We start from the raw sequence: 13796 nt of genomic DNA, 5'->3' as shown, positions 1-13796 counted from the left end.
AATAAAATTTTCCAAATTTCTTCTTATATGATGAGCTACTGGGAACATTGCAAAATTTTAGCAAATACCTACTAAAAGCTTATAGTCTTAATTTATAGGTAGTATAGACAAAAGTATGGCAAGACATGGGCATTTTTTAAAAATAGTTTTAATCTTTATTCAAGAATAAAATATATATAGCAAAGTACTTGAAGAGCATTAATCTTTAGGAAACAACTTGGTGAACACAGGCGCACGCACACATGCAACCGTATAACCACCACTTAGGTGAAGATACAGAGCATTTCCATTACTCCGCAGGGCTCCCTCCTGCCCTTTTTCCGTCAATACCTGCGCTTCTTTCCCCAGGGTAACCATCATTCTGACTTGTATCGCCATGGCTTAATTTTGTCTGTTTTTGTGTTTCATATAAATGGAAACATATAGTATATAATGTTTTGTCCCTAGCTTCTTAAACTCAAACTAATATTTATCCATGTTGTGTGCATCAAAAAATTAATATTTCTTATTGCTGAGTAGTATTCCATTATGTGAATTTACCACAATTTATCTATTTTCCTGTTAATGGACATTTGGATTGTTTCCAGTCTTTGGCTGTTATGAATAAGACTGCTGTGAACAGTCTTATATGTATCAAAAACCAGTTTTTAAATGCTTTTCTTTTAACTTTTTTAAAGCTTGTTTTTCTTAAGTTATGGAGAATGTAGAGAAGAGAGCATCATTTTAATCTTTGAGCGTATTCTATTAAATTGTTAATTAAGTGGACTTAACCCTGCCCAAAATGTGTTTTGCAACATTATACTTTATTAAGTATAGCTAACGTGATATGCATATTAATGCAAAGAAAAATGAATTTGAAATTTTATTTCATTGCATAATAAATGGAAAATTGTCTATTTTGATTTCTTTCTCAAAGTTAATTTTTTTCTTTTTATTGTAAAATATATATGACATAAAATTTACCATTTTAGCCATTTTTAGTGCACAATCCAGTGGCATTAAGTACATTCACATTATTGTACAACCATCACCACTATCCTTGATGTTAATTTGCAAAAGCAATATAAATGAGATTTTAAGTAGACCCAAATGCATTAAAAGTTCAGAAATTATGAGATAATATTGAAATTTTGTTTCTGTTGCCAGTGCAGTTTTTAAAAATATTTTTCTTATATGGCAAAAGAAACCTAGGTAAAGGAGGCTTTCACCCCGCTGCAAGGCCTTTTCTCTCTATCATGGTGTGATGATGCCAGAAGGAGAAACTGTAGAATTAGAAAGATTTTTAATAGTTAAGCCGAGTCCTTTGGGAAACCACAGGTTAATGAGTATCTTGTGCTATCTTTCAAAAAGTATGAATTCCAAATTTTCACTTAAATTCCTATATTCTTGACTATATTCTGCCAAAGTCTTGAACTCTCTGTGATGTTCACGTAACTGATTTGCTTTTCCTAGACGGATATTTCTCTGTTCTCTGGGAATATAACTCAGGTTGGAAGTCCTGTTGGAAGTGCAATGAACCTTATTCCTGAAGATGGCCTTCCTCCCATTCTCATCTCCACTGGTGTAAAAGGAGGTATGTGGACGTGTGTGTTTAAACAGGGATAATTACATACTCAGTTGTTGCCTTCTAATTAAGAGGAGATAGAACTTGAGTGATGACCATCCTTCTCCAACAAAAAAGCAACTCTTCAGTGCCGTGAAAACAATTGTTGCTGTTATTGATTGATTTAGAGTAGAGGTTTATGTTTTTATATTATGTCATTTCATTCATTGGAAGGACATAGAAGTTTTAATTGTGATATGTTTACAATACAGTATATTTTCATCGGCAGTTTTTCCTTTGTATTTTAAAGCACATGATACTCTGAAGAGTTACTTATGGTTCTAGGATTGGCCCACTTGATATGTCAGTACATTAATAAACTTTTTGTTTTGAAGTATAATATACATTCAGAAATGTACATATAATAAGTGGAGAGCACTGAACTTAAATAGCGATTTTACTGTTAAAAAATATTTTTAGGGAGTCCTGGTAAGAAAAATTACTATCCAATCAAAAGAATATTTAACTTTATATGAAAGTTTGTTGCTGATGTATCCAGATCAGCATCTAGTCAGCACATCTTTAGGAGATAGTTTACCAATAATCTCTCCTCGGTTTTATCCTAGCCTTTTACCTGGTCTCCTTGCCTTCAGTCTTTCTCTCCTTTATTTTACCTTACACGTTGTTGCCAATTATCTTTCAAATATAGGTATTTTCATATATTACACTTGCTTAGAAACATTCAATGGAGTCCCAATACCGTTAGTATAAATTACTTAGCATACGGTGTTCCTTATAATCTTATCTCAACTTACCTTTCTGACTTTATTTCCAGCCAATACCCCAGTACCTTACACACGTACTACAGGTTATTTACTGTTTTATGAATATTCACTTTTCACACTTCCATGCTTTTTTGTTATGCTGTGGAATTTCTTATGGGGGAAGAGAATGGACTTGAGTGCTGGACAGACCTGAGTTTTAATACCAGTACTATTCCATTCTAGCTGTATGATCCAGTGGGCAAGTCATTTATCCTTTCTGAATCTTTTTTCTAGTCTTTTTGTTTTTTAAAAGGTAGGTGACTAGACCTACTTAGTGTCATTGTGAATATTAAATCAGATTTCATACCTGAAGGTACATAGCAAGAAAGGAGTCTGGAACAAAGTAGGCATGTAATTAATATTTTCCTTTTCTTCCTTTTCTCTGCCTAGGATACCCTTCTATACTCTAGACTCCTTGAAGAACTCAACCTTTCAACATCCAGACTAATGGATTTTCTCTGAATCCTTACCTAGGCTGCCTCAGTACTAGTGTTCTGCTTTCTTATCTTTGTCCTAATAGAAATTCTTATAGATTGTTACTGCATTAATACTTCTCTCATTGTAGTTCAGATGTTGTGTAGGTCTGATTCTCTCACTTAGACCATGCATTCCTTCAATCTTAGTTCATGTTTATGTCTTCTGCTGCTAGCGTGGTGCTGGACCGGTAGCAGGCTCTCAGCAACGTTGGCTGAATCTATCATACATGAAATCCAGCTGCATCCCAGACAGCACAATGATAATCTTTCACATAAAGTTAAGCAGGCTTTTGATTATGTAATGTCTTTGTGTCTTTACCAGGACTCCCTAAAAATATTCTTTTGTTAGTAAAATTGCTACTTAGGTTTCAACTTTTTGTTATTTTAATAAATCTTAGATTAATAAGAAATTAAAGTGGCCTCCTCTATTGTTAAAATAAGATTGCAGGTTCCATTTTCATTAAATGTCACATCCATTAAATCTAATTGTCAAAACCTCTCCTACCAAGAAACAATAACTAGTTATCTATGTTTGCTTAGTTAAACCATATTACTATCTCTTCATCAGAATTTTGCAATTTTGTGTTCCAGTGGAAGAACTTCATAAAAAGTTTTTCGTTTTTTCCTAAAGTCACTTAGTATTTCTCTGTCCAATAAATATTTTCATCATTTCCCATTACACCCCAAAAAAACAGTTTTTGTTTTCCATTGGTCAGTCGGAAATGATGTTATTTTGTTCTGCCTGGCTGTTCCTTAATGATTCAGTTTATAGAAGACCAACCAAACAACATTCAGCTGTCAGGTTTTCAGTTTCTTTCCAATAGCTTTAGATTCGACAGCGGTTAATACCCATGATTTTGACTGAGAGGACTACCATCATTCGAAATGGGATGGCTGAATCTTACATACTGTGCTTGCAGGGATTAAATGGGAAGGGTTCTGTTCAGAGTCTCAAGTATTAGCTTGTCCCTGTTCAGAAATGTGTGATTTACTGATGATTTTGGTGATATGTGTGTGTACAGAACTCTTCCCTTGTACTTAGAGGAATTGTCTCATAAAAGCAGTCACTTATGATACTTTTAGTTTATTTTCTGGGTGCATTTCTTAAAGTAATTGTTTTTGTTTGTTTGTTTGTTTGTTTTGAGGAAGATTAGCCCTGAGCTAACATCTGCTGTCAATCCTTCCCTTTTTGCTGAGGAAGATTGGCCCTGAGCTAACATCTGTGCCCATCTTCCTCTACTTTATATGTGGGATGCCTGCCACAGCATGGCTTGATAAGCAATGGGTAGGTCCATGCCCAGGATCTGAACTGACGAACCCCAGGCCGCCAAAGTGGATTGCACAAACTTAACCACTGTGCCACCGGGCCCGCCCCTTAAAGTAATTTTTAAAAAATCTCAAACTGTACAAAAGGGTTTAGAGTCAAAAGTAGGATTCCCCTCTACCTCAACCCGTAGATAACATTTCCAGAGGTAACTGGTATATTATCGCTTTCTTGTATATCATAGATTATTTAAATGTTGGTCTTAGAACATGTAATATGTGAAATTCTTTTTAGGATAATTGGAGAATTTTTGTTAACTAGAAGGTCTGTCTTTAGATTATGGCACAAACCATTTTGTGGAGAAGTCTGTACATAGGATAACTATTTTATCCAAACTGGACTGGGTTACTTTGGAGAGTGAAAGGGGCACTATTAACATGATACTGAGACAGCAGGTACAAACCTATGTTCACCCTCTCTATAAATCAAATGCTTGTCTCTTTCCTGTGAATAATCAGCCCATTCCTTCATCAGATTTTTTTCCTTGATTTGTCCTTTTAACAAATCTCTTACATTATTTTCTCCCCTTACAGACTATGCTGTGGAAGAGAAACCATCACAGATTTCAGTAATGCAGCAGTTGGAGGATGGTGGCCCTGACCCACTTGTATTTGTTTTAAATGCAAATTTGTTGTCAATGGTTAAAATTGTAAATTGTAAGTTAGAAATTTGGTTTTTTGATATTAAAATGAGATACTTTACTGGCTCATAGATAGTAAATAAAACTTTCAAATTCATTATACACAAGTATTTTTATTTAGAACCACATCTTACTGAAAACTTGGATACTAAAGAAGTTGGTTTGTATAAAATTATATATCCCAGAGGACAACTGTGGGACTAGCTGAAACTCTTGCTTTTACTCATAGGAGTGAGATAGATGAATTCTCCATGGAGGAAAGCCAAACAAAACTTGAACTGATCTAAGTTAAGTTCTTCCTGAGATGGGTATGCTAAGTCACAACTCACCACCAGAATGACTGGAGGTGGATAAATTATCCAGAAGGGTCAAACAATTTACATGCCTGGTTTAAATCTCAGAAAGCTTAATCATGGTGTAAAGCCATATTTGGGAGAAGTGTTAATAAAGTAACATACAGTAAAACTTCAATACGTCGTCAGTTAAGATTCAGAAGAACTTCTCAACTCTTGATGCTAGCGTCTTGGGCATCAGAATAAGAGAGAGGACAGTTAACTTAGAATCTTGATTCCAAACGTATTGGAAAATAGCGAATGCATTTTTTCTGGATGAGTGTTAATAAGCAGAGTTTTAGAGACAGGACAGAAGCTCCGGGGAACAGTCTTCTGGTTCCCACTATGTACTTGTTTTCACTTGACCTTATACTACTTCCTTACTTCCTTAGAGGTTCTACATAAATGAAATGCAGGTTTCTGGTTTACTTGCTAATCACGCCTGTGTATATTTGGCCAGTTGTTAATGCTTGCCACCTTTCCTTCTAGGATCAGATTTTAAAATAATTTGCTTGAAATTTCAATTTACCATATCTAGTTCATAAGTCATACTTAGAAAACAGGTAACCTAGAATTCCTGAAGTGTACACCATCTTAATACAGTTAAATTGAGCACCTCCTGTTTAGGTGTATAGTAACAATCCCCAAAATGAAAAAAGGGTTCTTTTATTAATTTTGATTTACATCTTAGTATCCATAATTTTAATTGAGTCCTTTTTGACTCCTTTGGGGATCCCATTGTATTGGAGTACAAATGATAAAAGTGCCAAAGATTGAACATTATTTTTAACTACATATGGCTTGTGCGATTGGGACTCTACATTGCCTTAAAGTAAATAAGTAGAAATGACTAGTCCAGATAAGCCATCTTTTTTACCACTTGTTACAGCGTGAAACCAAGTAAAGTTATGCTGCTGATTATCTAGAATTTTCTCTCAGAAAGGACTGTAGTAACTGAAATAGCTAGAATCTTTCAGTCACAGATTAAATTCAATGTGTACGTACAAAAATATATTCTTCAGGCCACAACCTGAATCCAAAGGTATAATATTGGCTTGTATTGTTTTTTCTAGTCTTACATAAGTAATTATTTCCCTTGGTAAAGTGATTTTTTTTTTTAAATAAAGCTGGGAGAATACATCTTAATCGTTATAGCCTAGGATACATAGTTTAGTTTTACTTTAAGGAAATGTTGTTTCTTTTAATAATTACTCCTTTTAATAATAGAGTTAAAAGTTTTAATTTTCTTTCACTATTACTTCTTTTACTTCCCTTCCAATTGTTTTTCTAAGTGTTTCCTTAGAATCAGAGGCATTGGTATGTTTTATTTTCTACAATAGTTCTTTGGCTCAATGCAGTGACAGTTCACAGTTGAATTATTCAGACTCAGTATGATCTATTTTATTCTTTGTTGTATTGTAACATAGATTTCTGTGCCTTTTTTTAAGGGTAAAGATTGAGAGGAATGTCTTTATTTTTCTATTTTTATTCCATCTTTAGATGTGAACAGGAAGTGCTGGTGTTTCACAACCAAGGGAATGCATGCGGTGGGTCAGTCTGAGATAGTCATTCTTCTACAGTGTCTGCCAGATGAAAAGTGTTTGCCAAAGGATATCTTTAATCATTTTGTGCAGCTTTATCGGGATGCTCTGGCAGGTAGGAATGCTGTGTGGTTTAGACTGCACCCTTTATAGATGATAAAAGTTTTTGGACTCAGATGCGAAATAATAGTCTTAAATTTAGAAGCCTGGCATTGAACTTTGGTATTAGTGGCAAGTTAAAACTTGCCATGGTTTGAGGAAATTCTAAATTTTAGGACTTCACCTGGTGTGGTGGTTATTATTTTACAAAGGCTGGAATCAGAGTTGTAAGAGAATCCATTGGCCTTGATGTATGAATATTTTCCTTTGAGTGGCTTAGTGGTCATGATATTGGTCCCTGGTAGAAGGAAGCATAATCATAACTTAATACTTGTTTCTTCAGTTAACAATATTTATATAATCATAATGTAAATATTCTTAATTTTCAAGTTTCAAAAATGACTAGCATGGACAACGTTTTTATGGTTTCAAAGTAAATTGTAAATGTTATTAATTGTAACAATGTAAAAGTAAGTGCATAGCTATTAGAAGTTAGAGAAGACCAAGGCTACTACTATCCAGACATGCTATTAAAAGTTGAGAGAGAAAGAAATATGTTTGTGTATTATTTGACATTACAAAGTTAACTTCCCCATAATTTAACAGAGGAGGTAAAAAGTGGTGTAATTGAGCTAAATTCTAATTTATCATAAAAGGAAGTAAAAAATAATATCTATGGTTGATAAACAGAGAAAGAGTATTACAATGATCGAAACTAAAACAAATGAATAATCAAAAAGATTGTCTCTGAGAAACAAGGCTTAGGGGAGGTGAGAGTGGCCAGGGTATTAAAACTATTTTCATGTATTATTTGATAATATTTTATAAATATATTAAAACCATAAATTGTTCATACTTTGTGAATGCAGTAATTTCCCTTGTGGGATTCTATGCCAAAGAAATTATGTAAAATGTGAAGTATGCTTTGTTCATGAAAGTGTTTATTGTGGCATTACTTAAATTTAGCACAAAAATTAAAAGACAACCTAAATGCCCAGCTATAGGTGGAAAGTTTAACTTTGTTACACTTATTAGATGCATGCGTCTTTTAAAGAACTTTTTAGCCATTAGAAGTAACATTTATGAATAGAATGTAACAGTGCTCTTGAAATAAGTACAAAAGCAGGATATAGAATTTCATCTTTAGTGTGATTGTAGCTTATGCATAAAAGATTATGCCTTTATGTCTTAATTAGTCTCTATGATAATTAGGTGTAGTATTACATGAGGACAAGGTGATACATTGCAACTGAACACATGATACCTGTGAAATACACTTTAGTATTTACTGTGTCAGTTTCTAAATGTATGGGGTTAATTTGAAGTCATCTGGGGCCTTCAGGTGATATAATACCCTGGATCTAAACTTAGTTCCAGAAATGACAAACATTCACTTTTCTCCTCAATTTCAATGTATTCATGTGTAAAAACTCTAAACAGAGAAATGGCATTGGGGGTCGAAGTAACTATGTTCATGTCTGTTTTGAGAGGGCATCATGGACTAAGGCATGGAAGGTTTGTGAATGTCTTAATTAGGAGCTTATCCTTTCTTCTGTAGGCACTTAGGAGTCACTGAAAGAAACGAATGACATAATCAGATTTGCGTTTTAGAAAGATGACTCCAGAAGCAGTATGAAAATGGATTAAAGTCTGTTTTGGTGGCAGCTAGACCAGTTAAAAAGCAGTTGCAGTGGCTAAACGAGCAAACGTCACAGTGAATAAGCACTAGAATACTGCTCAACAATAAGAATAAACAAATTGCTGATACACACAACAGCACGGATGAATCTCACAGACATTATGCTGAGCAAAAGAAGCCAGACACAAAAAAGTACATATTGCCTGATTCCGTTTATATGACTCTGCAACAGGCAAAGTGAAGTCTGTAATGACAGAAATTAGACTGATGGTTACCTGGGGTGAGGGAGGGGTGCAGGTGCTGGACTTGAGTACAGAGGGGCTCTGGGAACTTTCTGGGATGATGTAAATGTCCTATATCTTGATTGGGATGGGGGTACATGAGTGTTTACCTTTCTCAAAACCCTTTGAAATATACACCTAAAATCTGTGGGTTTTATTGTATGTAAATTATACCTCAATTTATGCATAATACCTCAAATTATATATAATCTGTTATATATAAATTATAAGTTGACTTAAATTTTTTATTGAGATATTGATATATAACATTTTAGTTTCAGGTATACAACATGATTTATGTATACGTATATATTGTGAAACCATCACCACGCAGTTACAAATTTTTTTTTCTTATGGTGAGAACTTTTAAGATCTACTCTCTTAGCAGCGTTCAAATATACAATATAGTATTGTTAACTGTAGTCACCATGCTGTACATTACATCCTCAGTACTTATTTATCTGATAATTGGAAGTTTGTTTTTGACTACCTTCTCCCATTTCAACCGCTCCCTACCCCCAGCCTCTGGCAACCCCCAATCTGATCTTTATTTCTATGAGTTCAGTATTTGCAGATTCTACATATAAGTGAGATCATACAGTATTTCTCTTTCTCTGTCTGACTTATTTCACTTAGCATAATGCCCTCAAGGTCCATTCATGTTGTCACAAATGGCGGGAATTCCTTCTTTTTTATGGCTGAATAATATTCCACTGTATATATGTGCCACATTTTCTTCTTCCATTCATCTATTAATGACCACTAAGGTTGTTTCCATGTCTTGACTATTGAAAATAATGCTGCAGTGAACATGGGGGTGTAGAAATCTTTTCAAGTTAGTATTTTTGTTTCTTTCGCATAAATACCCAGAAGTAGACTTGCAGGATCATATGGTAGTTCTATTTTTAATTTTTTGAGAAAACTCCTACTGTTTTCTGTAGTGGCTGCGCCAATTTACATTCACACCAGCAGTGCACAAGGGTTCCGTTTTCTCCATATCCTCGCCAACACTTGTTATTTTAAAATTGATTTTTTAAAAAGCTACTGTAAGGATCCAGGAAGAAATTAAGAAATTATCAGGATTTAAGTAATGGCAGTGGGAATAAAGAGTGTTGAAGAGGTATGGAAGATAGTGATGCTTCAGTTCAGTAGGGTTTGCTAACTAAGGATGTGAGGGGTGAGAGAGGACAAGTCAAAGCTGGCTTTGGATTTCTGGCTTGGGCACCTGAGTAGACTTTGTTCTTGTTCACCGAGATAGTGAAGAGAAGAGGAGCAGATTTGGCAGGGGAGTGGGTGATGTGTTCTTTGTTCAGTGTATTAAATTTGAAATAATGACAACAGATGGTGATATGTAAATGGAAGAGGAATATATGGATATGGGCCTCAGGAGGTAGATCTGAGCTGAAATGCAGATTTGGGAGACCTAGCATTCATGTGATAGTTGAAACTGTGGTTGTGAATAGCATAGGCTGATGTGAAAAGACTAGAGCTTTGAGTGGAACTCTGAGAAATACCAACAAGCAAAGGATGTGAATGATTACATTAGTCATTAAAATATATGTTTACCGTAAATGGTTATTCATTTTTAAAAAGTATCCTTCTATATCAGCACAGTTCATTTTGAACTATCAAATTAAAAATGGAAAAATTCTACAACAGAAATTACTTGGAACTGGTGATAATCTAAGTTTGGACCATAATACATCTAAATTCTCTTAAATATTATCTATAATATAGGATGAGAGTCATGTGCATGTATATCTAAGTAAAGAACATTTCAAAAGCATAAGCGAGTGAGCTATAAGAGTCTTTCCTTGAAACGGAATAATTTTACAGCTCATAAAATATTGGGAATAGAAGATATCTTAGATCATTTAGTACAAACTCTTCATTTTTTATTTTTATTTTTTTGCTGAGGAAGATTTGCCTTGAGCCAACATCTGTTGCCAATCTTCCCCTTTTTATGTGAGCCACTGCCACAGCATGGCCACCGACAGATGAGTGGTATAGGCCCATGCTCGGGAACTGAACCCAGGCTGCTGAAGTGGAATGCGCCAAACTTCAGCACTAGGCCACCAGGGCTGGCCCCAAACTCCTCATTTTTTAGATGAGGAAAATGAGACCTAGAGGTATTAACAGCTTGCCTAAATCACAGAACTTGTTGGTGGCAGAATTAGAATCAAAGCGGCCAGACCAGTATTCTTTATATTATGTCAGTAGCCTCTGTATGTGTATTAATAGTACAGCAGTTTGTTTGTTTTTGCCAAGGAAGATTCACCCTGAGCTAACATCTGTTGCCAACCTTCCTCTTTTTGCTTGAGGAAGATTTGCCCTGAACTAACATCTGTGCCATTCTTCCTCTATTTTGTACCTGGATCGCCGCCACAGCATGGCTGCCAACAAGTGGTGTAGGTCTGTGCCTGGGAACCAAGCTGAGGCTGCCAAAGTGGAGCACACTGAACCTAACCACTAGGTTACAGGGCTGACCCCCAGTACAGCAGTCTTTAAAAAACAGATAAGCATAGTATCATGTGCTATGCCTGTTTTGTTAAGAATCCTGTTTTTAGATAATCAAGGTAGTAGCTTGATATATTATTTCACTATGATTTTTTTAATAAGTGGAACATATTTTAAGTGTTCTAAAACAATTTTAGTTCATTATTTTTTCCCTCTGTGTGGCACACTGTGTAGAATTGACAAATTGTATCTTAAATTTCCCCTGAATGTGAAAGCTCTGAATACTCTATCACTTGCTTAGTGGTCACTCTGCCATAAATCACTGAAAAAGCCTTAGAAGCCCTTGAATGAACTTTCTTTATAGTTTCCTACAAGTTTATGTGTATTTAATAATATGTGTGTGTATATGTGCTTATTTAGGATATAAAAATTATTTTTGTCACTCTTAGTTATGCTTTCCACAGTGAGGGGGAAAATTGTATTTTGTGAGAAGTGACATTTTGAGAGTTCCACGGTGCCTTCTGGTTATTGTAGTGCAATGGGAGTATTCTAAATTGTGTATTATTTCTTCCTATCTCCTCTCTCTTCCTCCACGTTTTGTACTTATTTGCAAACAAACATTCAGAACATGCGTTTGAATGAGATGAGAATTGTATCTTCCAGATTATTTTTTCCAGAGTTAATCTCTGATTGTTTTTTTCTTACCAAAAACCTTTGTTGGCTCCTTATTGTCTTTAGAATAAACTGCGTACTCTGACATTCAGCATCTGCATAATCTGATCCACATACATACTGGAAGGTAGTCTCCCTGTACTTCCATTGTAGCCAAACTAAACCTTTCTTGGTTCTTTATATATTCTGCTGATTTCCTACTTCGTTGCTCATGAGCCCCACCCCCTGTGCTATTTTTCAGTGCTCCAGCTGTCTGAATCTTACAGCTTCTCTTAATTCTCAGTCAAAGACCACTCTTTCCACGAAGTCTTTCCCAGGTAGAAGTAATCTCTTCTTCTGAACTCTTAATTATCTTTAAAAAAAATATTTGCTATACACAAAAGTACATGTATGTACCACAATTTGTTTATCCATTCACCTGCAATGTATGAAAAGTTCCAATTTCTCTGGATCTTTGCCAGCACCTGGTATTGCCTTTTTTTTGTTTTACTTTTTGTTTTTCTAATGAGTGCATAGTGGTATCTCATTGTGGTTTCAGTTTGCGTTTCCCTAATGACTAACAATACTGAGCATCTTTTCATGTGCTTATTTGCCTTCTGTAGCCCTTCTTTTGCCCATTTAAAAATTGAGTTGTTTTCTTAATGAGTTTTTAGTACTTTATGAATTTGGGGTACAAGTCCTTTATCAGATAGTGTGTTTTGTAAATATTATATTCTAGTCCATGGCTTGTCTTTTCATTTTCTTATTTTGATGAAGTCCGGTTTATCAGTTTTTCTTTTATAGTTTATACTTTAGTTTCCTAAGAAATCCTTCCCTTAATCCAAAGTCACAAAAATTTTCTTCTATATTTTTTTTGTAGAAGTTTTATAGTTATAGTTCTTATATATAGATCTATGGTCCATTTTGAGTTAATTTTTGTACAGAGAGTGAGGTAAGTCTTGAAGTTCTTTCTTTTCTTTTTTTTTTTTTTCACTTATGGATATCCAGTTGTTAACAGCACTATTTGTTAAAAAGACTATTCTTTCGCCATTGAATTACCTTGGCACTGCTTTTGAATTTAGTTTACCTTATATGTATGGGTCTGTTTCTGGACTCTATTCTGTTCCATTGGTCTATATGTGTATGTATATGTGGATTTCAATTTTTAGTGCTGAGTATCAAAGTGTACTTTCGATCTGAAAACACATTTCTTTCTTTAAAAATTTGGAAAATTCTTGGCTATTATCTCTTTGAATATTACTTCTCTTTCATTCCCAACATTGTCTTCTTTTGAACTCCTTTTTGATGTTGGAGCCTGTGAAATCAATCTTTGATATCTCTTAATTGCTCTTTTGTATAATTTTTCTCTTTGCCTTTCTGTGCTGGATCCTAGGTTACGTTCTTCAGTGAATTCTTCCAATTTAATATTTATCTCTCCAAGAAAATTATTAATTCAAGATAAATATTAATGTGAATTAATATTTACATGGGCATAATAAAGTTTACACTTTTATTGATTTTCAACTTTTAGATTTAAGTTCAGAACAAAGCAAGAAGACAATTATAATTATAAACACTGAAAATAAATATTATTGACTTTGCAAGTTAAATCATTTTTAAATTTGAAAACTACTTTTGTTCCCTTTCAGTCATTTGCAATTCTATGTTTGCACACGTGTTTATCTTCTCTCAACCAAACTTTGGGTATCCCAAATCTAATCTTTGTGAATTGAGAGCATATTTGTGTAGCATAATAGCATAGTGATGGGTATGATGACAAAATTGAAGCTGCTTAAACCTTCCAGTGGCTTCCCACTGTGATTAGAATAAACTCCAAACTCCTTCCTTTGACCTGCCAGGTCCTATGTGATCTAGTCCCTAAAGATCCCTTTGACCTTATCTCCTACTCCTCCTCTATTTGCTTTAGCTGTGTTAATCATCTTTTTGACCTTTGAACTCATTTCCAACTCATGGCCTTTGTACTTGCTG

General features: G+C 34.6%; 1 protein-coding gene across 2 annotated transcripts in view; it reads left to right on the top strand.

Moving 5' to 3' along the window:
• The window catches only part of ZFYVE9 (zinc finger FYVE-type containing 9), a 138900-nt gene that overhangs the window by 74556 nt on the left and 50548 nt on the right, over positions 1-13796 (top strand). For both annotated transcript variants that reach the window (XM_046663332.1, XM_046663331.1), the window contains 3 exons: positions 1453-1573; positions 4701-4823; positions 6640-6795. In XM_046663332.1, coding sequence (XP_046519288.1) covers positions 1453-1573; positions 4701-4823; positions 6640-6795 — 400 coding nt within the window. The remainder of the gene's footprint in view (positions 1-1452; positions 1574-4700; positions 4824-6639; positions 6796-13796) is intronic.

The sequence above is a fragment of the Equus quagga genome, chromosome 5, assembly GCF_021613505.1.
Source record: "Equus quagga isolate Etosha38 chromosome 5, UCLA_HA_Equagga_1.0, whole genome shotgun sequence".
NCBI classification, from domain to species: Eukaryota; Metazoa; Chordata; class Mammalia; order Perissodactyla; family Equidae; genus Equus; species Equus quagga.
This window is presented reverse-complemented; position numbering and strand designations above follow the sequence as displayed.